The sequence below is a fragment of the Patiria miniata genome, unplaced genomic scaffold (assembly GCF_015706575.1).
Source record: "Patiria miniata isolate m_02_andy unplaced genomic scaffold, ASM1570657v1 HiC_scaffold_1, whole genome shotgun sequence".
Classification (NCBI taxonomy): domain Eukaryota; kingdom Metazoa; phylum Echinodermata; class Asteroidea; order Valvatida; family Asterinidae; genus Patiria; species Patiria miniata.
This window is the reverse complement of record NW_024037047.1, coordinates 28,377,720-28,405,088: the sequence shown is the minus strand read 5'-3', so window position 1 is coordinate 28,405,088 and position 27,369 is coordinate 28,377,720. Positions and strand designations below refer to the sequence as shown.

The following is a 27,369-nucleotide window of genomic DNA, read 5'->3' as shown; positions in this document are numbered from 1 at the left end:
TGTGTTTGTTTCTGGACTTGCCAGGGTGAAATCATGTTTTTGAATTGAATACAGGAAGGGCTTATCATGGAGCTATAATAATGATGCAGTAATATGGACAAGTGTCACGAGTAAAGAAGCGTAGTGGTGGTCTGGAGGAGACGTTTTATTTACACCGACGAGGAATAATTGAAAAGAACTAGTACACCGTGTTTTGATATTTTGTAGATTAAAAAGAAATATTAAAAATGATTGTGTAAACGTTTTTGCGTGGAGTGGCGGTTGATAATGACTAAAACTCGAGTTCGCTATATTTTTTTCAGCTGAAAAAAACATGATGTTTTTTAAGTTATGTGTTTAAACATGTACTTCCTTATATGGTCAATGTCTCTAAAATAAAACAATCCCGCCCGATAAATCACTGCTTTTGAACACTGGACATGTATCTAACAGCCAGACCAGGCTGCATGCGATTTTCGGTCATATTTGTTACCAACAGTTAATTTATGTGAAATTTTTTTGCAAAGTATAATTTTTATATTGTATCATTTAACCCAAATACAGTCCAATAAACCCATTTGGGCCTTTTTGTTATTCAGAATTATTGACCATATTAGGGGCACGTGCTATGCCAGATCTGTCAAAAGGATTTAACCCAATGTAATGTATGGCTTAATACAAAATGTGCTAAACATCAATATAAATAAAACTCAAGTTCAAGCAGTACTGTCGCATCAGTCTCCTAAAAATTTTTTTGATATCGGCACACGCCGTACTTTATTTGCAAATTGGCCAACATTATTGAAATCCGAAAGTTTTCATTCTTCAGTGCACTAAATTTACATGTACATGTAGTGCAAAAATGTGTCTGTTCCAAATGCCCCCTGATTAAATACACACATGGTTCCCCCGAAGCAAGCACCAGATATATATATTTTTTTATATCCAGTTAAGACGGGTTTAACTTTAACTGTGAAGTTTATGTTATTAGACATGATCAGGTAAATTGCTAGAGGAACTTCAGTGCCCGAGGACCTAAACTTGTTCTTTGCTTAATTATGTGTAGACCTACATGCACTTTTACAACACACTGTGAGATCGAGGGTGATTTACATGTACATACAGTGTATACTTGTAAGAAATAACTCTGTATTATTCCAAATAATTATACTTTACACTGGGAATGCACTTCCTCTTTGAGAACAAAAAAATTACGTATTATATATAGCCATACTTCCGTCGGCGGAAAACCAAACAAATAAGAGTAATTATTGGATTCGACTAAAATCCAATCTAAAACCATTTGTCAAAAAATACAGGATTTCAATAAAACATCTGGGTTTTTTTTTTAATATCACCATAGATTTACAATAACGCACGATATGTACACATTAAATTTGCTTTGCTGTATCACTGTTCACATCGTCAAAGTGACTGATGGTCATTATCACAGCCCTACAAAACAAACTTATTATTTGGTGCATATGTCCCATGTAATAATGTAGGCGATTGGCAACATCAACAATTAACTCCTTTTCATGCCATCGACTACCCTCGGCAAACTTCCCTTTGATTTTCCTGAATGAAGGAGCAGGATGTCGAGAATTGCCGCTGAACATGCAAAGTTCCTGACCTTCAAAGACGAAGGCGTACAAACATTTAACCTCCCTATATCCGAGATGACAGACGTGACTCTGATATTTGTTTTTCAGCACAGTGAGAATGCAATATAATCGTCTAGGATTCCTCGAGTTACGCTCTTGACATGTTAAATGTCCAAATACATGTTTATGCGCCTTTACGTTCTAGAAAGCGTCGACACTCTAGTTTCATCTCGATATGACACATGGTTACCGACTGTGTTTCTAATATAGACAAACACTTTCTTTAAGTGCAACTATTATCGGTCTACTTGCTTTTACTGTACACTTCCACAACAGTTACAATAAACCGCAATTTAGTTGCAAATCACAAATGGACTATTTACAGTGAATAATAATACAAATATACAGATGCAATTTCAATCATTCAAAAGCTATAGGCACAAAGGTGTTACAGCTGGAACTAATCCATTCTAAAAAATAAGTGACGACTCGGATGAAACCGTGTGTTAAATCATCAAGGTCTTCTCACCGACTTTCGAACGGTATATGCAGATGCTCTTCTTGAACACGTCAATTTCCTTTCTTCACGGCACACCTAGCCTCGATGTACATTGCAGATCAAAGCGTTTCTTCTAGATCGAGGCGTTTCTTCTTTAAAAGCATCACAAGCACCTCGTCCATGACACGAGCTTTAGTTTACGACTTCCACACAAATGTGATGTCCACGTGAAACTATAGTATAGTATTTATAACAGCCGCAAACATCAGTACCTACAGTTTCTAGGAAAGTCGGTTGTCAAACTGGAATCCCGACGAATCTAGACGTACAGGACACCGGGCAAGGACAAAGATGTCTTCCTTTGCAGAGACCATCTATAATGTACAAAGTAATCTGGAGTCGGGCGCAGAGGTTCAACATGTACAAATATTGATTAGACATTTGACTCCAATACCCCATTTTCTGCAACCATGGGTTAGCTTTTGATTGGTGGTTATATTGTGCCTTCTTAAATTCACCAAAAAAAGTCTAAGCATATATTTTATCTTTCGTTATTTTACGACATAGCTTGTTCATTCTGAGAATTAGAAGTCAACTCTATCAGCTCAAAAAACACAAACATTAAAAAAACTTTGCTATAACAATCGCTTATATCCAGTGTACATTTTTTTTACCTGTGCTTCATGTCTCTTTCAATAATACATAAGTGGAATGTAATATTAAACAATTCACCCCACTGGCATAAATAAAACACTAATTTCATATAAATTATTTTCTTCACACTCATTCCCAACAGCAGTTTTGGGACAGTTGTAAAGACATCTAAGGACAGCCTTAACATGCACATGTAATTTCATGGGCATATTACTACTGAAAAGCATTTGTCAATGATGAACGCTAAGCATTCACACTCTGAACTCTGAGAGTCACCTGCATCAGTTCCTAGGACTAACTCTACATTGAACATTTACAAACAAACCAAAGCAACAAATACAATTCGGAACGTTTACATGTACATGGATTCTCTGCATCAGCTCATATGAACACTGATTGATGCATTGTGTATAAAACGACAGGATCAAAGTACTAGTTAGCATATAGCTTTCTACTCCAGATTCAGCCATTTAATATACATCATTTGCATGGCAGCCATCTTTGCAATGGTTGCTTTTGTTCTACAGGGATATGCGACAGATTTTCGTTCACTGTTCAATCACCTCAAAGATGGCTTCTGTGTGCAAAGGGTCTATACATGTCTGATGACCACAATTCACAACCCTTTCCAACGTGGCAAGTGCATGTACAAGACAAGTACTACATATCTAGAATTGGAAAGAATGATCGTGAAATCTAACATTTAGTACATGTCAATCACTCTCAAAACTACAAGTACATGAACCACTCTCAAAACTACAAGTACATGTACCATGGTATTCCACATTGTTGAATGCACCTCAGCAAAAAATTACATGCGTTCGAAAAAAAACCCACCTTTTTTTGTCAGTAAAGAAAAACAATATACTTCTCACAAATTTAAGGACACAGTTGATTAAAAAATAAAATACATCCATGTAGCGCTGACACAAACAAATGATGAGGCAGTTTCAATTTGCCATTAATTTCAGTCAAGTCTTTCCCTCGCAATCAGAAAGTCGGTCAATACACAGCCATTTTAGCAGTTGTAAAACTCCATTCCTCAAACACTTGGCTGCGACTGTTAACAGAACAAAAGACAATGCAAAAAGGTCAGAGGTCAAATGAAACCTCAATAAATACAATCAGTAATCATAACACATGATATCACACATCATGTAAACCTACTGCGTTCACCCCTTTGTAAAAGTCCACCCAATTTCGAGTACCTACAACTCGTGACAGAATTTAAAAGAAATATCTAAAACTACACAACAGACCCCAAAACTACGAAGGGATATGAGCCAACATATGAACGGAAACTTAAACAGGACACAAGGTTTAATTCAAGACAGTATGTAACATGGACAACAATGAAAAAGAATGAATTCAGAGAAAATCGAAAGTGAAATTGCAAGTCATGTATAGGAGAAGACCAGCTAAAGTAAAGAAAGAAAGTGTAACTAAAAAAAACCAGGAGACCAAATTTAGATATAACTTTTGGTTATCAGGGCAGACTTTCATCAACACATTCCAATTCAATGTATTCCATGCTTAGTTTCATTTGAAGTTAAATTTATAAAAAAAATCTTGATTATGAAACATTAAAATCACACTGGCTTAAATACACTATCTTCACCACTTAAGAGAAATTGAAGCGCAAATGTTAATCCCTCTTCGTGCTTGTGTAGGATAGTTTTAATACATTATATTGAAAAGTGGAAAACCATTTCAAGAAAAATCAAATCTAGTGGTTGTCACTTACACAATGCATTTAAAACAAACCTTTTTCTCGGTTGCAGTGTTATGCAAATTTCTCATCTTTGTCGGTGGTCCTTTAACTAGTGCATAGCAAACCCACATAATCACCATGACAAACATAAAGTAGCTGGTGTACATCAAGTGCAGGTTGATGATCGACTGTTCAGCCTGTTGACAGAAAAACAAGAGATTGCATAACAGTTGTTATGGAGTCCATCGCAAGCCTGAGTGCCACACTTAGGCTATCAGCCTCGGTCCAAAATGTTGGCCACCGGTATCAAATGAGGGGAATAATCGTCATAGCGATTTTTGGCAAGGTATACACCTCCAGAGTTGGAAAATATGTGATAGCATTGCAGCGGTGGCAGCTTTTTGGGCGTTATCACCCTTTTTTTCAAAATGCTTGTTCTCACTCTAGGGGCAGTATACCTTACGCATACGCACTATACTATAACCATTTATGCCCTGATCTGATACTGACCAAACACCAGGCTGATGGCCACACTGACGTCAAATCACAAGTCCGACAGGGACTGGACGACGACAAATGAATCATTTCAAAAGCTTGTTCTTTTGACTTAAGACTGGAAGACTTGTGATGGACATGACATTACTTGCGGTTGATTTAATAACTGCTACTTGCTACAAAGGAGAACATTAAAAGATTACAGGAATATTCAAGGGTGGACAGGGAAACCACAGAAGAAAAGATTATTCATAAACTAGACTGTATTCAAGTAGGCTTTGATAGGGATTGTGGCTTTTGTCATACTACACCATTGGTGATTGACCACCACCCTCTGTTTTTACTGTACATGTACCCCCATATAAACCTTGTATGATGATGCCCCTCTTCATTGCATCTGATAAAGTAGTTGTTGCTACGAAAATTTATGCAAGCTTTAATTCCAGTTACACATTTAAAGTGCTACCTTACTTTTTGATATTTGATTTTGCCTGACTAACACAGCTGCCCACCACTTTTAGGAGTATTCTTTTCAATGCTTATTCTGTTATCCCACTGAATTGACTGTGTTAGGGCTTTTAATGCATACCCTGGTACACTGGCAATAATGACTATTATTTTTTCATTCATTTTTCAGAGTGGAAATATGCCGAAAAATACAGAAATGGCCGCTCATTAAATATGGATGGCACCAGTTATGACCAGGTTGCTGAAAGGCTTCACAACAAAGTCAAGTTCAAATTCATGCATGAAAGTACAGTCCAGAATGACACTACACGCTGAAAGGAAACGTTTTATAAACCTAACTCCCTAGGTTGTGCAACAAATATTAAAATTGGAAGATTCACGACAATTAGGGTACTGGTCCTCATGCCTATAGCAATGTTTGGAATGTATTGACATTTACAACATACATCTACAAGCCACTGTCTGCGACACAGGTAACACGTTAACAAGGCTATAAGCTCCAGGTTGTAGTGACTAAAGAAAATCGGGAAGTTCGGGGTCACAAAGTGACAGACATGAATATGGTGGCATTCCCATGCCTCAGGGAGGTGAGTAACGTTACTTTTTCTGTCTCGTACGAGACAGAAAACCAACAGTAAGCCCAAAGGAGGATTTGAAGACTGTTTGACCAATCCGCTTCGTTCTCAAGTACCCCCTCCCCGGCAAAGAAAGTACAATTGGGGGTCACCGAACGACGCCATCTTGCCTGACTGCAATATTTTGCCGCGAAGCACGACCACTGCGTGTACATAGTACAAATCCCCTAGTGTACGTGCGTCACACACAAGGAACGGTGCACGCACGTCAACCAGCAAAAAGTATGTGTCCTGCCAATGGGACGTCGTTGCTAGGTAAAAGGACGCCCTCTTTTGTTGGCGCACAGAGCCCATAGCAGTAAAACCTGCATGCATAATCTACACAAGACTCTTGTACATTGAACACCATCCACTTACTGAGCTCAGCATAACAGTCAGACGCGGATCAAACTTATGTTTAGCATGAGCCATTGTCCCTTGTTTACACCAGCTATCCAGGGGGTGGCGTTTGGGTCGGACACGCATCCAGGCCGTACTGTTCTCGTGGTGCGAGTCGGTGGTATTGCACGATGCTGGTTGTCTAAATTCAAAAGGACAAAAAAAAAGTTTAAGAATGAAATCAAAGTTAAAGTTACAACACTTGAAAGTAAGGCACTCAGTCTCAATCTTCCCGGAGTTTTCAAACATTTTCAAAAAGGATCTACAGGACCTTGAAGGATGAAGGCTGGATATGGTGAATCTCTTGTTCTGGAAGGTGAGCCAGGGTTCCTAATAAACCACGTTCCATGACTAATTTAGCTTCCATTAATCCTAACCCTCCTGACTATGTGGAAACCCTGCAACAGTTGCCGAACGTTTCAAAGTGAATCGCTTGCCTAGTGTAACAAGAACCAACAACAGGTCAAAAATTCAAAGGCTAAACTGCCGTATAGTCTGTGGTTGCCAACTGCAACAGGATACAATACATGGTCCTAGCCAGCCTGGTGGAAGGGGAGGGTCGTGTGTACCATGAAGTGGACCTTTTCATGTCTATTAACAAACAGTTGCATTACTGGACTGAACCCAGTCTATTGTGGCTTTCTTTAATAGCTCTCCAGTATTTAACTGGTTCGTCACTCGTCACTCAAATTCTGATGGGAGCCAGGTGGCGTTGGACAACAACGCACATACATTGGGGATAGCCTGACCATGGAGCTCCATCGACTGTATGATCATGGAGCTATACAAAAAAGCTCCTTGGTATGATCAAGGACAAACCATGCACTCCCGCCATATGTGTGAACATATTTATGGTCGTTAACTAATTAAGAAGCCTCATCTCAGTAGGGTGCTCATGAAGTTCGCGAAAGCCACATTAGACTGGGCTCGGTCCAGTAATGATTATGCATGGAAATACACATTTCACTAAAACACAAAATGTCAATCGCGAGGAAAAAGTGGGCCTGCGGCCGATTTGGGGGAGGTCGTCCGACCCCCGACCACCCCCTGCCTACAGGCCTGCAACAGTGGTATTTTTCAATGGAACTAGCACCCATTGTCTCAGAATTGGTGTAGATGGCTCAATGCCAGATGGAATATTTCGGAGGACCACCAACCAAGTACCAAGGACACAACAGACAGTTTCAACTCAACCAGGCCAGGACCGACACATATGCATCCTCATTTTTGTTAAGAACACTTAAAAATTGGAATGACCTCCCGGACTCAACGGTGGCGCTTAACAAACCAGACTCCTTCAAGAATGCACTTAGTGACAAAATCTAATCCTGACTACTCTCACTACACCACACCTCCAGTTTAAATTCCCTAGATGGAATATTTCGGAGGACCACCAACCAAGTAATGCAACAAGGTCCCAAAGACTTTTACACCCATAGACTTTGCACTGTGTTGCATATCTGGCAGGGTTAGGGTTAATGTACAGAGGAAGATGTTCATGTGAGCTGCCGCTTTATTTTCACAATAAAAAAAAATTATATAATTTCTAAAACTAGTGGGGTGCTGTGGTCCACTGGTTATGATGTTCGACTCGTGTGCCGTGGTACATGGGTTCGAATCCTAACTGTGGGAACATGAGCAAGGCGCTTTACCATTATTGCTTCGTCCTTCGGATGGGACGTAAAGCCGTAGGTCCCGTGTGTTGTGTAATGCATGTTAAAGAACCCAGTAACACTTATCGCTAAGAGAAGGGGTTTGCCACGGTGTCTCTGGCAGTGGCTGCTTAATGCGCAGCAGCACCTTGTAAACCATTATAAAGGTGCTACATAATGGTTCTCATATTTCTCATGTACTTCATTTTCCTGTCTCTAACAATAGACATAATTTCCAGCGCCTTGAGTACCTAATTGTTGGTAGATATATAACACTTCGGTAAGACTTCGGTATTATAAAGGAATTTATTTACATAACAGGCTGGACTGTGTTCTACATACTTGGTCATGGGGAACACTGACGGTGAGCCAATCAGCGTGAGACATGTCTGCACTACTAGGGGACGTGTGGCAGAGTCTTTACTCTGGGGTAGCTTCAGCGTCTGGGGTAACTCAAACTGTACACTGACCATCTCGTCCGGACCTAAAGCAAAGTTGAAAAGAAGAGAGATGGCATTCAACCTGTAATTAATAGTAATAATCGGCATTTAACAACGCTCTTATTAGAAAACTAAGTCACAGCGCTTACAGTATTATTACTACCCCTGATCATTGGGCCAATTAAACATTCCAAATACCATCTCAGCTCCCTGGGGAGTATACAGCTCGATGCTGCCTGTTAGGCGCAAGCAAGCTTATTCAATCACAATAACCATCTCTGCCCTCACAGGTACCCATTTACTCTTGGGTGGAGAGAAGCAATGAGTGACAAAGTGCCTTGCCCAAGGGCACACACACCATGACCCAGGCTAGACTCGAACCCACAACCCGCAGCTTTACCCACAGACCACGAATCCAGTGCCCTTAACCACGAGGCCACAGCACTCCACAACCTGTACATGTGTGCACCTTGTAAAAAATAAAGGACTTTCTGCAGTTATAGTACCTACACGCATAAAGAGTGTGATCAGTTAGGAGGAACTTTAACGCATTGCTGCTGCGTGCCTGGAGCTAATGTTAAGACTCAGGTTTGAGTGTCCCTCACATGGAGCTCTTGTAAAAGAAGTGTCATTTACTGTGAATGCACAGATTCCATGCTTCTGGTTCTTCTCACACATCTCTGAAGCAGGCCCGGATTATCCAATAGGCTCAGTAGGCACTGTGCCTAGGACCTACAAAAAATTGAGGGGCCTTCGGAAAATTTGGGGGCCAACGAAAGTACCGCAGTGTGCCATAAAACACATAACACACAGCCTACGGAACACTGGTGCCTAAGGCCTACAAAATACTTAATTCAGGCCTGCTCTGAAGGTCTTTTTGCACAACTGTCTCGTCTATCGGCGTTGAAATCAACACAAAGAGGAACCAGGTAACCTCAAACCACCCTCATCAGGTCAACCTTGCGACGAGCTCGCGGTGACGTTTAACAAAACAAAGTGAAAGGCAAACCCTACTCATTTTTACATTTGTAGGAGTGAGTATCCAACAGCAAATCTTACCATTTACAATCCTTTAGACAGAACAATACACATTCTGATACACCTTCTATCATCAATATAATGTGATGCCATTTTCAAAATCACGTCTATGCCATGGCACTGTCGTCGCATCATGTCACGTCGTAGACGTCATAGGTGACATGAGCATGGTTGCATTTATTTTGTGTTGAGATGCTGCTTGTTCAAGAGTTATCACATGATTTAACAGTTTTGTGACCTGAGCATGAATGACGGTTCCGTTGCAGTGGAAGCAAATCGCAGGTCGGCCTGAGGGCAGCTTCAACACAAATAGGCAAGTCGCACCATTTACACTTACATGGGTTGGCTGTACATTTTGGATTTTTCTACCCAGGTACAGCCTCTCAACCCTGATCCCTACCAGGGTTGGTTTTACCTACCAGGGTTGGTTTTACCCGGGTAGAGTGTCTGACCCATGTAGAAGCTCTGTTGGATTCTTGCCAGTGTGAAAGGGGTTCCTGACATCTCTGTGTAGGACCCGGGTCCAACACAGAGACTTTGAATAGTGCGAACTAGGCCCTTTTTGCAGTTGGTCACTTCAAACATTTAAGTTGAACTCCCCACCATACAAACCCTCAAAGTAACATCTGAAATAAATTTGGTATCTTTGGCAGTGTCTGAAAAGTTTGATCTGTGGGACAGAAGGCGCTCCTCTGGGGCCTTTTTCATCAAAACGCTAACAATCAGAGAGTCCGGTGAACCTTCAATTTCAAATGTCTTTCAAACATACTATGTAGTAACTTGGTGAACGCTGTTGACATGGTTAATCCAATAATACTTGGGTTTTTCCGAAAGTTAAAGTCTCAAACTTTGTCAAAGTATTCACTCAAATTTCACCATCCTTTTAATCTACAAACTTTCAACTGATATTTTTTGTGCTAGAGATATTTTTGAGAAGACTGATTTTTTTAAAAATCCAATTAGATACTATCATTCACTTGTAACAAGCCTGTGAGGCAGGTATGATAGACGAGTCAAAACCATTAATAGCTTTTCTGAAGTTCTACATTAATGGATAAACTGGCATTTGAATAAACAAATTCAGTGTTCACATTACGACATGACAGACGAAACATTTCTGACTGTGTTACATATCCAAGCAGGCTGACTCTACCACTGTAAGCAATATTTCCACGATACCTTCATGGCCTAGCATAGAGGCGGGAACTAGACTGGACATCATGGTGACGTTTGCAACAGTTTTGGCCATGTAGACAGACGGCTCAATCAAAAGCATGATGGACACAGACAGATTTCTCTTCATTGCCCAGTCCTCGTCATAGTCGACGATTGGGAACGGGTCCGTCGTCAGGGAAAGTGACGAGTTTTCCAAGGTGTGGGACTTCACTGTGGCAATGGCCGAGGTGACAGTCGACGTGTTCAGTGTGAGGCAAAAGTCTATAGATGATAAATCTCCAAGAAAGTGATTCCAATCCTGGAAATACAAAGAAAATACAAGTTACTTGATTCCACTGCACTGCAAGGTTGCAATCAGACAGCAGATTCGTTTGTTTAGAAACCAACACTTGGAAAGTGCCATGGCATTCTCAAATTATGGTTGCTTACAGTGCCAGTGAATGAAGAGAAAAAAAGCTATGGACAAAATTGTCCGATTTAGGATGTTCGCAGCTTTCAGCCCTTAGTTTACACTGTTTTAGGAGAGAGTGTCAAACACTGCAGTTACATCTGAAAAAACATTAATGTACATGTCACTGATGATGACATACATACAACATAAAGAAAGGAAGGATTGACAAGTAAACACAAATGCTTATCACCATTTAGTGAGAATAAAGGAAATCAAAAACAGTTGACACAATGGGTAGTTTACATCAAATCAAAGGTATACAACACAAAATTCAGAAAATTTAGGGAATTTGCTAGAAGAGACAGCCATTTTGTACTCAATATTATAGCAAGTTACTTGATGAATACGTGGCGATGGACAACCTTTTGTCCATGTACAGCCACGGGACAAATATTTTGATAACTTTATTTTTTTTTATTACTTTTATTTTTTTTAAGAATAATCACAGGTGTGGAGTAATTTAACAGCTTACACATATATTACAAGTGTTTTCAATTTTATTCCAACTAGCTGACTAGCGATGAGATGTCCCTGTAGACAATTTAATTGTTTTTATGCAAAGGATCGTGGGGAGTGTGGCCGAGTGGTTAGGGTTCATGATTCATGATCATAGGGTCAGAGGTTAGAATCCAGCTGCTGGTCATATGTTGTGTCCTTGGGCAAGCCACTTTACCCCCACTTGCCTCTCTCTCCACCCAGGAGTACAAACGGGTATCAGCACTTGCTGGGGAGTAACCTGCGATGGACTGGCATCCCATCCAGGGGGAATAGAAATATTCTCAGACATTTCATGCTACTGAAACCGGAGATAAACACCGGCCTGATGGGCCACGTTGGCTTGTGACAGACTTCACATGCAAAGGGTAAACATTTTGCTGCCCCAGCACCTAAATACCAGACCCACTCACCCATATCACAGATCTCAATTTTGTATTTGCTCTGCATTTTTGCATTATTTGTGCATCATAAATACTTTTGTTTGACCTACCTCGGATATATCGTAGTTTGGGACCTCACTGTTCTTGAAATAGTAGCCCAAAATGACGACAGATAGAGCAAACAGGAACATGCAGCCGATAAAGATGACAACAGGGGGCCTGCTCTTGACATGGCCTTTCAGGTTTTCTATGGGCTTGTAGGCCATCGTTACAGCTTACTGCAAAACACAAATGGTAAAGAATTAAGGCACAGGTACATATGTGCATGTACAACTCAGACTTGCTTCATCGATGTACTGGGCAAGCAAATATGTTAACACGTAAATGTATCATTAAAGGGAATGTACATCATTGGCTTTTGCTCTAATTTTCAGAAATGAACTATTTGAGGGGTTAGTATAATAGATCAAATATTGTTACACTGACATTTTTGAAGTTTGTGTTCGAAAAGGTTGGAAAAACCAAGGAAAAACAAAAATGTTCAAGTAGTCTGGTTCCCTGACTCCACAAAAGATAAAATGGATCAATTTATAGATGATGGAAAATTGTAAGGCAAGCGAACCAGTCTAGCTGGCCTGCACCCGTTCATGAACATGTTACCAATAGCAAACAAAATTTGGACTGAAAAAATGGTAAATTTGGAGCAATAGTTGAAAAATAGTTAGGTTTTTCCAACGCTGGTCGGCCGACCAACGTTGGAAATGTATACAAAAATACCATTTTCTTGAAAATGACTTCACACCAGGTGCCATAATTTTACAACATGCTTGAGACTGTCATTTACCAACATTCTAGTAAGGTATTTCGTAAAAACTTGGTAGTTTTATTTTTCGATGTTTGCATATGTTGTATATTCCCTTTAAAATTGGCACCTGACAATAAAACGCCACAACTTTACGATAAAGTAACATTACATACGCATGTGCATGTGGGTACCTTTTTTTGCCCGACTATTCAAAACAGCAAAAAGCCATTCAAATATTTGGTTGATGATCGGATATTCGAATATTTGGTATATTCAGAACAGCCCTATTTCTTAATTTGATTTTAAATTTGTGTGTCTGTGTTTGTTTTTTGTTTTTTAAATATTTTTTATTGATTGTTAATTTTTGCTGGTTCCAGAGGGCTGCTTGACTGACTGACTGACTGTCACGTACGACTTAAACTTGCTTAAGACTCAATCAAGTCGAGGCCCTTTGGCAGCTCGAGCCCGCCCAATGATCTTGGTGCAGATGTCACAGTCCAGCATGCAGGAGCACAGCTCCTCAGCAGTGGTCAAGCCGGTTTCCCGTTTCAGCATGTCCACGAAGGAGAGATTTCTTCTCCCACGTGAGGCAGTGCCCCATGTGGGCTCCCAGAGAATGATCGGGCTAGCGGCCAGCTCCAGGTGACGGACGCATTGCCCTGCAAGTTTGAGACGGCGTTCCCGGATCTATTTTGTCACCTTCGGCCAGTGTTTCCCCTGGCTAATGAACTGAGCGAGGTGGTAACAATTCAAGTTGATGATTGAAACGAAATTTACGCAGTCTGCAAACTGAAAAGAATACAGCGCTCACAAAAATGCGCGATGATTCCAAAAACACATCAAAATCGTGAGTTCTTGATACATGGAGGTAAAGGAAAACGCTCATATGTTACACAAAATGACAATTTCTCAATTGATATTTCCATTTTTGCCAATGTTCACAGCGAGTTGTGATATTGGCAAAAATTGAGTGAGGTGGTCACTGAAAGTAGCGAGGTGGGCCACCTCACGTTTGAATGGGCAGGGCAAACACTGCCTTCGGCAAGCCAGCTTAGAGGTCTACATTCCTCATGTGATCCTGCCACGGGATGTTCAGGGGCATGCGCAGCATCCTGGTGTAACACCCATCCTGAGACTTCTCCATCTTATATTAGTGAGGTTTCAGGTCTCAAGCTCCGTACAGAAGTACTGCCTCTACCGTAGACACGAACAGTGACCTTTTCATTCGATCACTGAGTGCCGATATGACTACACCTTTTTCATTCTGTGGAGCACTGACCACGCCTGTCCTCTTCAGGTCTTGAGGTCTTTCTCACTGGAGCTGATCTAAGTTCCAAGGTACTTGTAGTCAGCTTCAACCTTAAGTACAACCTTGCCCCAAAAACTTTACTCGGATGACTATTTGGGTGCACGACAGATATGACATTTAAAAAAAATTATATGCATACATTACGTGCAGTTAGGTTAAACCACATACATATATATTACGGCTAGTTTTTGATAGTACCGGTATATATTTTTTCCAATTAACTTGTAAAGCATTATTTGTTGCTACTTGATGTGCCTTGGACTGACCCAGATTAGAACATACATGTGGGCAATTTCACGGTTTGATGGACATGGCTACGAATTATTATTTTTTTTTTTTTTTAACCCAGTTTCACATTTGTGCTATTTGTGCTATAGTGGCATACATTAAGTTTTAGCAGACTCTCAGAACATGAGAGGTTTGTTCTGATGGCTCAGCATTAGTTAAAAAAAACTAACTTACAGCTGGACTTCAGGAAACATCAAATTCCTGATAAGGGATCAATATGCACTGTAATAGTATCAGAATAATGTCAGATGAAAACCTTTATCGTGGAGTACTTGCCAGTGGAGATCCAAAATGCAGTTTTAAGTCAGAGTTTTTCGTAGTTCTGATGCCTATTGGGTAGAAAAATACTAATTATGATAATTTAGTCAAAAAAACATCATGCCATAAACTTCTCAGACAGGTCGGACAAAATGTAACGTGAGTAACCGTAACGTCAGTAACCATGTTTTTTGTGGATTGCAAAAAAATGGGAGAATCTAGAGGATTTGTTTTACTCTTATTATGTGTGCCCCATGGCATGGTCTTTTATCCATTTAAAAGAAATTTCCACAGGTTGCCTGTATGAGGACACTTTTTGATCAAATCATGTTTGCTTTTTATGCATGTCCGAAAATGTAACGTGAGTAACCGATTTTGTGCGTCTTGTTTATCATACATAACACATTTTTCTGGATGTCATCTTTGGTGCTTTGGTCTAGGTCTACTCTATCTACCGTGGGGATAACAGTTATTAAACCTTTTCAGTAAGGTAATTACAGCCCAAGGAAACTCAAAAGTACATCAAAAATGTAACGTAAGTAACAGTGGAATTGCCCATGTTCACTTCTTGAAGCCAGGATTTGGCCAACAATTAAACACAATCAACATTTATTTATTTATTCCTTTATTTATCCACTGGAGTAAACCCAAACAGCAAAATGCTGGTTTTCATTAAGGCCCTGCATTAAAATAAACTAATAATATGAATTTTACAAAATCGAAGGCTTACAAAAGAAAAAGGGAACAAAAACAATGAAATGATATACACTTAACACAAAAGCAGAATCTAAGAAAATATAAAAGCAAGCCAGCAACAAAAACTAATCAAATCTCTCGGTAAAAATAACGTTACTAAAATAGAGCGCTAAAAGGAAAAACAAAACAGAAACATGCCAATTATGCAGTCACAAAAAAATCTAACCCTTGGCTGCTGCACTCGATCCCCTTATTAATTAAACATGTTAACCTTAACTCCCTAGGCCTTTTTGCTAGGATGTAGCCTCAATCCTGCAAAATCCTCCAATTGGCCTCATGGAAAAATAGCATATACATGTAGCCTCAATCCTGCAAATTCGTCCGTTATTTCTTGAATATGGTCCATGGAGGGGTGACCACTGCCTGAATCCTGCAAAATCCTCCGGCTATGACTGTCAATAGGCTGAGGCAGAGGCAGTGACATCCTGGAGCAGTGCGGAGGATGTCAAGTATAATCAAGGACTAAATTTATGCACGGCTGAGCATAAACAACACAAGGTCCGGCCTAAGACCTTGACACAGTGCGTACTCCGAAATCAGCAACGCACTTTGGCCATGTAACCTCAATCCTGCAAATTCCTCCAATTTGCAAAAAGGATTTTGGAGGATTCAGGGCGGTTAGGGTAAAACTAAGGTTTCTTTCTAGCACATATAATAGAATGCGGATTTTGATATGAATTCACATTATGATCGATACGATTGATCAACTGCCATTCTCCCACAAATCAATTTTTTTGTATAATACTTTTTTTTGGCGATACATGCAGTATTCCTTCAAACTTTTGGGCCACACCAAGCAGGACTTTTTGTTAAAATTAAAAAAAAAAAAAAGAACTACACATACATGTTTGTGTACATTACTTATTGGTGAGTCTATGAAAACTGGCATATATACGTGTGTATGTACAAATGTACACGGTCTGTGCATTATGTCCCCCACAGTCTAGTTTTCAACCATGTACCTTTCAATTTCAGTTCAATTGTTAATCTCCATGGTTTGCAAACATGTATACACGGAAGCCAATATTCTGAAAGTCTTTTGTGTTTATTGACCTGCATCCCTACCACCTTCATTCATTCTACCTTGACGGGTCAGCAATGGTGAATACTGTGGCACTAACAAATACACATTTTGAGGAAACAGATTGGAAAGATATGTTGGCTCTCATAACAACATTCATGAACTACAAAAAGAATTATGATCCTAGCATTGGATCCATGTGCTTGTAAAAACACAACCAGTTTAGTTTCGGGTTTCTCTAATGCTAAAAACATTTGCACTTTCTGTTCACACATAAATTTTGTGCCAACGTTTCTTACACAACCAAACATAGGAAGGCATTTTTATACTGGTTTGCGGATCAAAAATGTACGCATTTTCCATGACATTCCACGAAGGCTTTGTTTTATAATCTCCCTGAAAAAAACTTAACACAGGTCTCTTATACTTGCAAAGTCATACATTGGCCCAACTACCGGTAATTAGTCATACTAATTGTCCACTGAAACAAGTGAAAAACGGTGCGCAGTTTCCCATGATTCACACTGCGAAATGTTAAGTAATATTAAATGTTTGCTTTTCAAAATTGTACAGGCAACAAATCAGTGTTTTTGCAACACACAATAAAAAATACATTATTACCCACTTTTTTTCTTTACAATTTTATATTAGGCCAAAAAAAAAAAAAAAAATCGGTCTCTGGTCAGACCAAAGTTCCGGAATTGATGCGGTGACGCGGTTTTTTTTTTTTTCAAGCTTGAATTGTACAGACAAGGTGGGTACTATTTTGCTTTTTTGTGTCCTCATTATACATTGGTGTCCTCCATCATTTGCCTTGGTGCAATTTCCCCATTCCTTGGTGCTCCTTGGTACAAAAATTTGAGGAGGTGTGGCAATAGAGGGCGCTGTTGTAGCTTCCGTGTTAATTTAAAAAAAAAAAAAGGTTTACGCGCATGATTAAAATCGACGCGCGCGCTGACCAGAGACCGATTACTTTTTTGGGGGGGCCTTACCCACTTTTTTTCTTTACAATTTTTTTTAACCCTAACCAACCTTCCTTGCAAAATCCAACACCATACACATGCCATACATACATGTACATGTATGGTAAACTCTACATCTAAACTGCTGGACTCTGATTATGGTGGTATGCCTGACCCCATGTAAAGCATAATCAGTTTACAAGTGCAGTACTCACTCCAACAGAATCAAACAAAAACATGCAGTTGAATTTTGAAGGGTTGGGGTGGGTAGGGTATAATGAAATCGCTCACTGTACATGTACGTGGATTTGGTGAAATCAAAGAAACCCTGCACTAAAAAACTGATCACAATTCTATGATGAAGCCTAAGTGTTTGAACAAGAGAGGCAAAATGTGCATTTACAATGCTTAGGCCAAACAAAATTCTGCTTCCAGTTTCCCCACCTACCCTCTTTTTTAAAAAATGAGGGAAAAAACACCCAAAACCATAAATTTCTACCTTTTACCCTTGACTACATGCAGATGCCTCCATAGGATCGTAAACAAAAAATTGGCCAAAAAAAACACCCAAAAATTCCCTACCTACCCACCCTATTTTCGAATGCCATGTATTCGGGAGCAGACCTATATTTTTTGGGGGGGGGGGGGCCTAACACTGGAGCCAAGCCACGGAAACACAATGCACAGTTGAACTTGGTCAATAAAGATCTGAATAGATGCCATCATCCGGGTTCAAATTCCAGATCATTAATCATTCAGAAACACACTCCGAACCTGGGGCAAACTTTGCCCAGCCGAATAGACTATGACCATGTTCATTTGTTTACCACGACACGTTCATGTGAATGGCAGAGGGAGACAAAAACATCAGCCTTAATCATGATAATCGTTACTATCTGTGCCTGGTACCAGGCCTCAAAGGGAACATCAAGTATGGTTGTTTTTCCTAGTTCCGGATAGCGAACATAATTCATGTGTACAAACCTAACGGTGTCCAACGCTGTTTTCCAAAGTAATCAGTTAATGTCTGACCTACAGCTAGGAGTTAAAGGGAAAATTCAACATTTGCAAACATCAAAAAATAAAACTACCAAATTATTTTGAAATAACTTGCCGGACTGTTAGTGAATGACAGTCTAAAGCATCCTGTAAAATCATGGCACCTGGTACACTGTCATTTTCAAGAAAAGTGGTATTTTCGTATCAATTTCCAAAAATGGTCGGCCGACCAGCGTTGGAAAAAAATTGGCTTATTTAAAATACTGGCCCCAATTGACCATATTTAGTTAGTCTTCATTTGTTTGCAATCGATTACACACATGTGAAAGGGTATAAGCCAGCTAGACTGGTTCCCTGACCTTACAATTCCCTAACGTCTATAAATTGCTCCGTTTCATTTTAAATGGAGTCAGGGAACCAGACTACAGGAAAATGATTGTTTTTCTTGGTTTTTATAGCATCTACGAACCCAAAACGTCAAAAAAAAAAGTGTAACAATATTTGCTATATATTACCAAGCCCCCAAATCCATCCATTTCTGAAAATTACAGCAAAAGCAAATGATGTACATTCCCTTTAATAATGTAAAATATATTTGTACACATGCCAAGGAATTTCAGTATTATATCTTTCTTTTTTTCTTCATCATCGAATATGAACATTTCAAAGAGATTTTACATACTGTACAATGTAGTACCTTAACTTTAACTTTCCTAAATCCTCAACTGTTGCAAAATGGAGGATTTTAAAGGATTGAGGCTTTATGGCAAAAATGTGGCTGGATTTGAGATGTGCACTGTGTCAAGGAAAAGACCAGACCTTGTGTTGTTTATGCTCAGCCGTGCATGAATAAGGGAATAAATGTGTGCTCCGGAGGTTTTTATCACTCGTTTAATACCGCTTAGAGTCTGGGTGCTGATAATTACCCGAGCCGGAGGCGAGGGTAATTATCAGCACCCAGACTCTAAGCGGTATTAAACGAGTGATAAAAACCTCCGGAGCACATATTTATTCCCATTCATAAATACCTTATCCGTAGAAAAATTTCAAATAATTCGTTCAAAAAATCCCGATTTTGTTCAACAAGTTCACTTTATGCTTTTTGAAACATCCCTCTAGCAAAATAATGGAGTGTTCAGCTGGCGAGTAAGATGTAAACAACCCTTTTATGGAGATTGACGCGCGCGTAACATGTTCTGCGTGATGTCACGCAGAACGCACCTGGGGCGTTGCGTTTTGAATTTAGAACTATAAAATTCTGACTCGCTTGTAGTGTTGCGCATGCCTACGTGAGGATTGTGAACGTTCAACCAATGAAACGGTAAGAGGCACTGAATTTTTAGGAGTCCACATTTTATTGTGACACTGGAAAAGTGTTTAAGACCAGCTAGCCATGTCTTTATCATCCGTTTAATACCGGCCACGTGACGGGCTCTCGACCAATAGGAATACCTAAACTGTCTGAGGTATTTATGAATATAGGCCTATAATCACTATATTGTACATGTACTTGACATCCTCCACACTGCTCCAGGTTGTCACTGGCTCTGCCTCAACATATTGACAGTGATTGCTGGAGGATTTTGCAGGATTGAGGCAGTGGTCACCCCTTCAAGGACCACACTCAAGAAACTGACTGAGGGTTTTGGAGAATTGAGGCTATACGCTATTTTGACATGGAGGCAGTTGCAGTATTTTGCAGGATTGAGGTTACTTCCTGGCAAAAATGCCGAGAGAGTTAGGGCTAATAATGTACCGGTATGCGTGTGCATGAAGTGTGGAAGAAAAAAAAATGAGGAACCGGTTCACGGTACTTGGGCCTAGGCCTCTAAAGGCAGTGGACATTTAACCGGATCCGGCTTTCTTTAAGTAAACAATAAGCAGCTGAACATGCGCAGTGACTGTTTTTTGGGACCGTACCGATCATGGCGGGAACCAGTTCAAGCTGCCCTAGTTCCCAACTCGCTATTGTCGCACTTTAAATATAATGCAAACAAGATCCAGTCTACTCATTATCATGCATAATTGATGCATCGCGCGCCGTAACAGAATCGCACTTGGGACCAGTTACGAACGCTGGTAACCTGGTCACGACCACAACGCGTTGTTCGAAGGAGTCGGAAGTTTAAGGTGTCCACGTACGCGAACGGGAAATTTCACCTTCATCCGGATTGTAAGTAAACCTGAAATGTAGTACCTCTATCTTAAATATCTAAATGTACTTGCATTTTGTACATGTAGACGTACCTCAGCCCAGGTGGCATATGTAGTAGTTCAGTGGCCGTTTTGAGGGTGAAATTGGGTGTTTTTGTTGGTAAACATGGCAACTGTTTTTGTTTTTTTGTGCTATTCCAGAAGTGATGGCATGTACGGCGGCCATCTCACTCGGACCCTACTATCGCCAGACCATGTCCAAATGTTAAAAAAGCCTAAAAGGCGATTTGTTGGCTCAAAGTTCATTAAGTTACTCGGACTACACAAAACCAACACTTTCAACTGTCCAATCTGAATGTCAGTTGGAAATTGTGCATTTATTCTTTCAAGCATACAGTTACTTTATTTATGGGGTGCAATGCCGTACTCTAATCTGCCGCCATACACATCAATTTTCACCTCACCCTGTCCCGGCAATGTGAATACATTTCAGGAAAAAATGTATTTTAAGAGCACATTTTGGATGCACACAGCCTTGGACAGCAGACGTTGTAGGCCGCCATATTGCATGTGCATGTATTGAAAAGGGCCCCCCCCCCCTCCCCTTTCCCTACCTACCCTATTCTGACAGCCCCTACCCTAATTTTTATTTATGGGAAAAATGAGACAAAAATACAACCCAAACCCATCAATTTCTACCTTTTACCCTTGACTACACGCAGATGCCTGATCGTACACAAACAAATTAGAAAAAAATTTCCTACCTACATACATGCACCCTATTTTCAGATGCCATGTTATCGGAAACAGAACTTTTTTTTTAGCCCAATGATTGAAGAGTCTAGTCGAGTCTAGCATTGTGTACCGGTATGACATCGACAATGCATGAGCCAATGATAGTGAAATACCTCATTATGAATATTTAATTGAATGGGAAATTTCACTTTTCTATGAAGCCCGGGAAGGGACGGGCGAACGAGTTAACAATTCGTTCGCACGAATTAGCAATTCGTGCGAACGAATTAGCAATTCGTGCGAACGAATTAGTAATTCTTTGGAACGAATTAGCAAATGACAAAAAAAAAATTCCACCCAGTCCCTTCCCAGGCTTCATACTTTTCGTCCGGATCGTAAGTAAACTTAACAGTACAACCATCTTAATCATTGATGTCTACTTGTACCTCAGGTGGCATATCTAGTAATTTGGAGGCCGTTTTGAAGGTGAAATCTGATGTTTTTGTTGGGCAATGTTGGGTTTTTGGGTCAAGGACAAAATTGTGTTACTCGGCATATACCGATAACCTTGGACCCTACTATCGCCAGACCATGTCCGACTGTTAAAAAGGTGATAAGTTGGGTCCAAGTTACTCGGAATATGCATTGCCACATCACATGAACATGATGAAGAAATTATAGAGGAAGGAAACAAGCAAACATTGTCAGCCAAAAACACAATAAAAGCACTGTGGTTGTACTGGAGCAACTCAGCCTCAGGTAGCCCCATAAATGTGGCCATTTACATACCTCCATAAATAAAGGCCACACTTGGACCATTTATCCGAACATGCGTCAAGTTTTCATTTCACATTTAGACTTTATTTGTAAAATTGTAGTTTATTTATGCTTTAGAGTGCACTCGATCTCTTTAAAGCGATAGAAAATTAGTCCCCTCTTTTTCAGACGTCTATATTTCGTGTAATTTCCAGGTTCATTTACACACGTTAACGTTTCTAAATTCCATTTCCAACACGAAATTACACGAAAAATAGACGTCTGATATTTTGTTTAATTTCCAGGTTCGTTTGCACGCGTTAGCGTTTCTAAATTCCAACACGAAATTACACGAAAAAGGGGGACTACTTTTCTATCACTTTAAAAACATGTTATATTACAGCAAGAGGGCAAGTGTGCTTCTAATATTATTTACTATTCATAAATACAGTTTACGCATTCCTATTGGTCGAGAGCCCGTCACGTGGCCAGTCTTAAACGGATGATAAAGACATGGCTAGCTGTTCTTAAACACTTTTCCAGTGTCACATGAAATTTGGACTCCCATGAAATCCGGTGCCTAAACGTTTCATTGGTTGAACGTTCACATTCCTCACGTATGCATGCGCAATGTGAATCAGTATTTCATGGTCCGAAATTCACACTAATACCAGCCCAGCTGCGTTTTGCGCGACATCACGCAGTACGCACAACGTGCAAGCAAATGTCCTTATAAGGCAACGAGGTGTGGAGGGGCATTCCATATTATAGTCAGAGGGGTGTTTCGTAAAACATAAAGTAAAATTGTTGAACAAAATGGTTGGCAACGTCTAGTTTTTGGCTTGTTTTGATTTTTTGACCAAAAACAGATTTGTTTTTTGGAGTAATTGCAGAATACCCCGCCACTCGGAAATACACCCCTAAAATCACTGGCTACGAGGTTGGAATCACTGCAAAAGAAACAATTCAAGTCCATGCCAGCTACGCGGATACTGAGTGGGGGTCCATTATTTGAGAACGAAGCAACACAAAATGAATGGGAGTTCCTGAAAAAAATTCTAAGTCCAAACCAACCACCCTGTTGGCGGCTACGAGGCTACGGAGTGGGAGTCCCCTTGAATATGCTTGAGAACGAAGCAACACAAAAGGAATGGGAGTTGCTGAAAAAATTCTAAGTCCAAACCAACTACCCTGTTGGCGGCTACGCGGTCACGAAGTGGGAGTGCAATGGAGCATGACGCATAGTACATACAAGTAGCGCTGAGAATGTTTATTGAGGTCAATCAACCGTGACCTCGTAGCCGGCTACGAGGTGGATAGATCGAGTGGCGGGGTATTCTGCAATTGTGCCTGTTTTTTTTTACCGAAAAGGTATTTACGAATGGGAACAGATATGTGTTCGGTCGGCATTAAACCATGTAAACACTCTGTTTAAGACCGGTGGGAGTCTGGACGGGCATGATTGATGGGTGATAATTACCCTCAGCTTCGCCTCGGGTAATTATCACCCATCCAGACTCCCGGCTCCCACCAACTGACCAAGGCACCAGTCTTAAACAGAGTGCTATAACTTAGTATAATTTATAAGCCTAATAATGAAAAAAAAAAAAAAAAAGTAATAGGATTACCTCCCGAACACACATTTATTTCCTTAATAAAGCGTAATAAACTACAACTAAAGTCTAAACTAAATGTGAAAATGAAAACTTGACAAAGTTCTACATGTTCGGGTAAATGGTCCAAGTGTGGCCTTTATTTACGGAGGCAGTAAATTGGCCACATTTATGGGGCTATATGCCTCAGCTCAGGTGCACACGACCCGACTGACGACACACCTTCTCGCATGCCGTTGTCAATGTCAGATCATTTTTGCAAGCACACTGAATCGTTTTCTCGCACAATCTGACAATGTCGGGCAAAAAATTATGAAAATACACAAATGAAACTCGTCATTATAAATATATGAATGTCATATTACCTGATCAAGTGCAATTTATTTCTAGAAATATCATCATTTTGCCGGAAATGTGCTGGATCTCTTGCGGAAAAATACAACCTTATGTTGAATATTTACTCACGTACAACACCATCACTAATGTTGAATCTCTTGATATCTCGTGAGTTGCGAGACTTGACGAGAGAGGCGTGCGCCATGTTTAGGTCAACAGAGGGCGCCCTTGAAGATTGACGGGTAACAAAATCGGCAATAATAATAGGGCGTAACATTCAACATCGGAGTTGTATTGTAATAATTTTAACTAATTAATTTTTTATTCATAAATACCTTCAGTTTACTGAAACCTGAACTTTCGTCCCATATATGTCGTGTACACAGAGCACAATCACCATTTGTACATATGAATAATTAATTAGCCATCATTCCAAAACCACTTGACCTATAGTCATGAACTTGATGAGTTGCTCTATCCATGTGCCGAGTTTCAAAATTTTTCGTCACTCGATGGTCGAGATCTTAGGGGGGTGGAATCCCCGGCTGAGAGATGGTCAAAATAACCCGGCCCAATTTTTGGGGTTAAACGGATGATAACGAGCACCAACCAGAAGTTGATATCAGCGTACCCGTCCGCAACATCGGTCCCAATTAAACATCTTGTTCATGGGCGTCGCCAGGATTTTTTCTAGAGGGGGGCAAAAAATTTTTTGCCAAAAATGGCTTGTATTTCTCAACACATTCTCGATTTATCAGTTTTAGAGGGGGGCAGGGACATTTTGCCCCCCCCCCAACTCATTAAATTTACACCACTTTGTCTTCGCGCCTCTTTTTCTTTTTCTTTTTCTTTTTTTTTCTTCCTTTTTTTTTTTTTTTTTTTTTTTTTGCTTTTCCAGGGGGGGGCAAGTGCCCCCCTTGCCCCCCCCCTCGCGACGCCCATGATCTTGTTTAAAACCATGCAGTCACTCACATATTCATTCCTAACTCACATCACATGGATCGTAGAACGCATGAAATCTTTGTTCTCCAAAAGTAAATCTACTGCGACCTCGCTTTTGTTTAAAAATAATATTCCAACACAGCTATCATGTACATCGCTGAATTTGCTCACGTCTTTCACTCAACTCGGAGCATGTAGCCTGTCATCCTGCATATCTCCGGGTCACCCCTGGGCAAGAAGCACTGGCCCGATAGTCTCCCCATTACGGGTCACGTCAAAACATCACGGTAGTTTGGAACTGTCAGCCTGTGCGTCTTGGAGAAGGCAGTTCCGAACTCAAACCACTTGGGTCAACCTTAAGACATTGCTGGACATACTGATGATGGCAGGCCCCGCTGGAAGGACCCTTCGGCACGACTTCCTCCCCCTCCCCCTCATTTCAACCCCCTCCCCGTTTCATGAAAGCGATCTACCTTCCCCCCCCCCCCCCCCCTCCTTCACATTTTGAATCACTTGTTCCGTTCGATGATCTACATGTACGTATACCTTGTGTGCAGGCCGATCTGCCGGCCAGCAGTCAACCGTGGGACTGAGGCTTCTCTCTATTAAAATTCCAAACAGTGAAAAGGTCACTCCATTCGAGCATTCGAGTGGACATTCACTTCCACAGTCGGAAACTAAGCCACGAACGTTTTAGAGTGAAATTCCTTCGATCGTAAAGATCGAGTTTTCACTCGAGCTTCGACTGCAGTGGTTCTTTTTCAGACTATTTCAATCGAAAATGAGAGTGATTTTCACTCTAAAACGTCTAGTCCCTAATTTCACTCTTTGGAATTTAGAGAGTTCGGATTTGTCCTCATCAGCCTGGATCCAGCACAGTTGCGGTGTGTTGAGATGGTCACTGAGGGCCTGGATCCTATAATACAGGACTCTTTTGTAGCTGCATATTTAGACACGATTTAGGGACCGCCGCACTGCATTCCTGGCCGATATACCACTATCGATCACATGCAGTCGCAATTGACCTACTTATGATTATTAAGCGCAAGTAAGAACAAGCACAGCATTGGCACGACGCCTAAAAATTAAGCAGCCTTCTCAACTGTGCCAATCCTAGCGATCCGACAATCCTCGATCCCAGTTGCCCTCCTTTCGGCGCCACTTCCTAATAAGCTGGATGCAATGCGCTATAGGTGAAAAGGTGCTATCATGGACCAACGCATATCACAAAGCTCCAGGACCAGGCCATGTACCCACTGTACTGAGGTCCTCAAGCTACTTACACGTCATTTACATTATACGTCATGAAGTTAGTCTGTTAGAAGCTCCCTCAACAGTGAAGGATGCTAACGTCATCACCATGTACAAGTTGAAGGGAGAAAAAGTTAGTCCGATTGTAGTAAAACATTGAGGCATCATCCTCATTAGTTTGTGGCAGGGATCATGCTTGCCCGTCTCTTGTCTCAAACATTGATACTGTACTTCCCAAGTCGCAATGCGGCTACCGTGCCCGCTTTAATTACCATCGAAATGAAATTCGTTGCCCGCCGCATCCAGGAGTATTGTTGGGAGCCGCAACGGGAATTCTTTGCTCTGTGGATCTCACGACAAATTTGATACCGTCAACCGAAATTGATTCTCTCGAAATTGGGCGAACTGACTTGGAAAGCGGAGCACAGGTAGCCTAGTCTGTCAGCAAACGGTTGTATGTGCAGATAACTGGCATCGTTCCAAAACCTCACGTCAGTTTCGCATTTTTAAGTATCCCTGACAATTAAGACTCTGCTCTGTTGTTGCTCTGCTCTAACAGATGCCCTCCTTTTGGATATTTTAATTACACTGATGAAGAACTTGATTTAGCGCAGTAACAGGAGCCAAGTTGTCATGTCTTGCTTGTAAAATACTGCTGCCCACTGCCGGGTTGAACTGCCAGACACGGTTAACGAACGCCACCTCTCCGAGTTTGAGATCAGACTTGTCCTCCTATATGGGGGAATTGCCAACCACAGCTAATGAGCTCCACCTCACGTCAGTTTCGCATTTTTAAGTATCCCTGACAATTAAGACTCTGCTCTGTTGTTGCTCTGCTCTAACAGATGCCCTCCTTTTGGATATTTTAATTACACTGATGAAGAACTTGATTTAGCGCAGTAACAGGAGCCAAGTTGTCATGTCTTGCTTGTAAAATACTGCTGCCCACTGCCGGGTTGAACTGCCAGACACGGTTAACGAACGCCACCTCTCCGAGTTTGAGATCAGACTTGTCCTCCTATATGGGGGAATTGCCAACCACAGCTAATGAGCTCCACCTACACGGCTTTGAAATCAGAGTTGTACCTCTCCTAGTCCTAGATGGACTGCTACCCAAGGCTGACGA

The 27,369-nt window shown here is 40.8% G+C and overlaps 1 protein-coding gene across 1 annotated transcript; it reads right to left on the bottom strand.

Annotated features, from left to right (window-relative positions):
- Positions 1 to 708: 708 nt before the first annotated feature.
- On the bottom strand, positions 709 to 24,225 carry LOC119727712 (transmembrane protein 248-like). Its single transcript, XM_038199732.1, has 7 exons — positions 24,080 to 24,225; positions 12,169 to 12,336; positions 10,733 to 11,027; positions 8,418 to 8,559; positions 6,403 to 6,565; positions 4,501 to 4,644; positions 709 to 3,796 (listed from the first exon to the last, which is right to left on the bottom strand). The coding sequence occupies exons 2-7, from the start codon at positions 12,322 to 12,324 to the stop codon at positions 3,779 to 3,781; spliced, it is 918 nt and encodes a 305-aa protein (XP_038055660.1). The 5' UTR covers positions 12,325 to 12,336; positions 24,080 to 24,225; the 3' UTR covers positions 709 to 3,778.
- Positions 24,226 to 27,369: the final 3,144 nt, after the last annotated feature.

What these genes read in the sequence shown, in the direction of transcription:
- LOC119727712 (XM_038199732.1), bottom strand. Translation starts at nt 12,324, where the DNA reads ATGGCCTACAAGCCCATAGAAAACCTGAAAGGCCATGTCAAGAGCAGG. An exon ending in TCAGTGTTCCCCATGACCAA is followed by an intron (nt 6,566 to 8,417) that starts GTATGTAGAACA and finishes TTTTGAATTTAG; the next exon opens with ACAACCAGCATCGTGCAATA. An exon ending in TGACTGTTATGCTGAGCTCA is followed by an intron (nt 4,645 to 6,402) that starts GTAAGTGGATGG and finishes TTCTGTCAACAG; the next exon opens with GCTGAACAGTCGATCATCAA.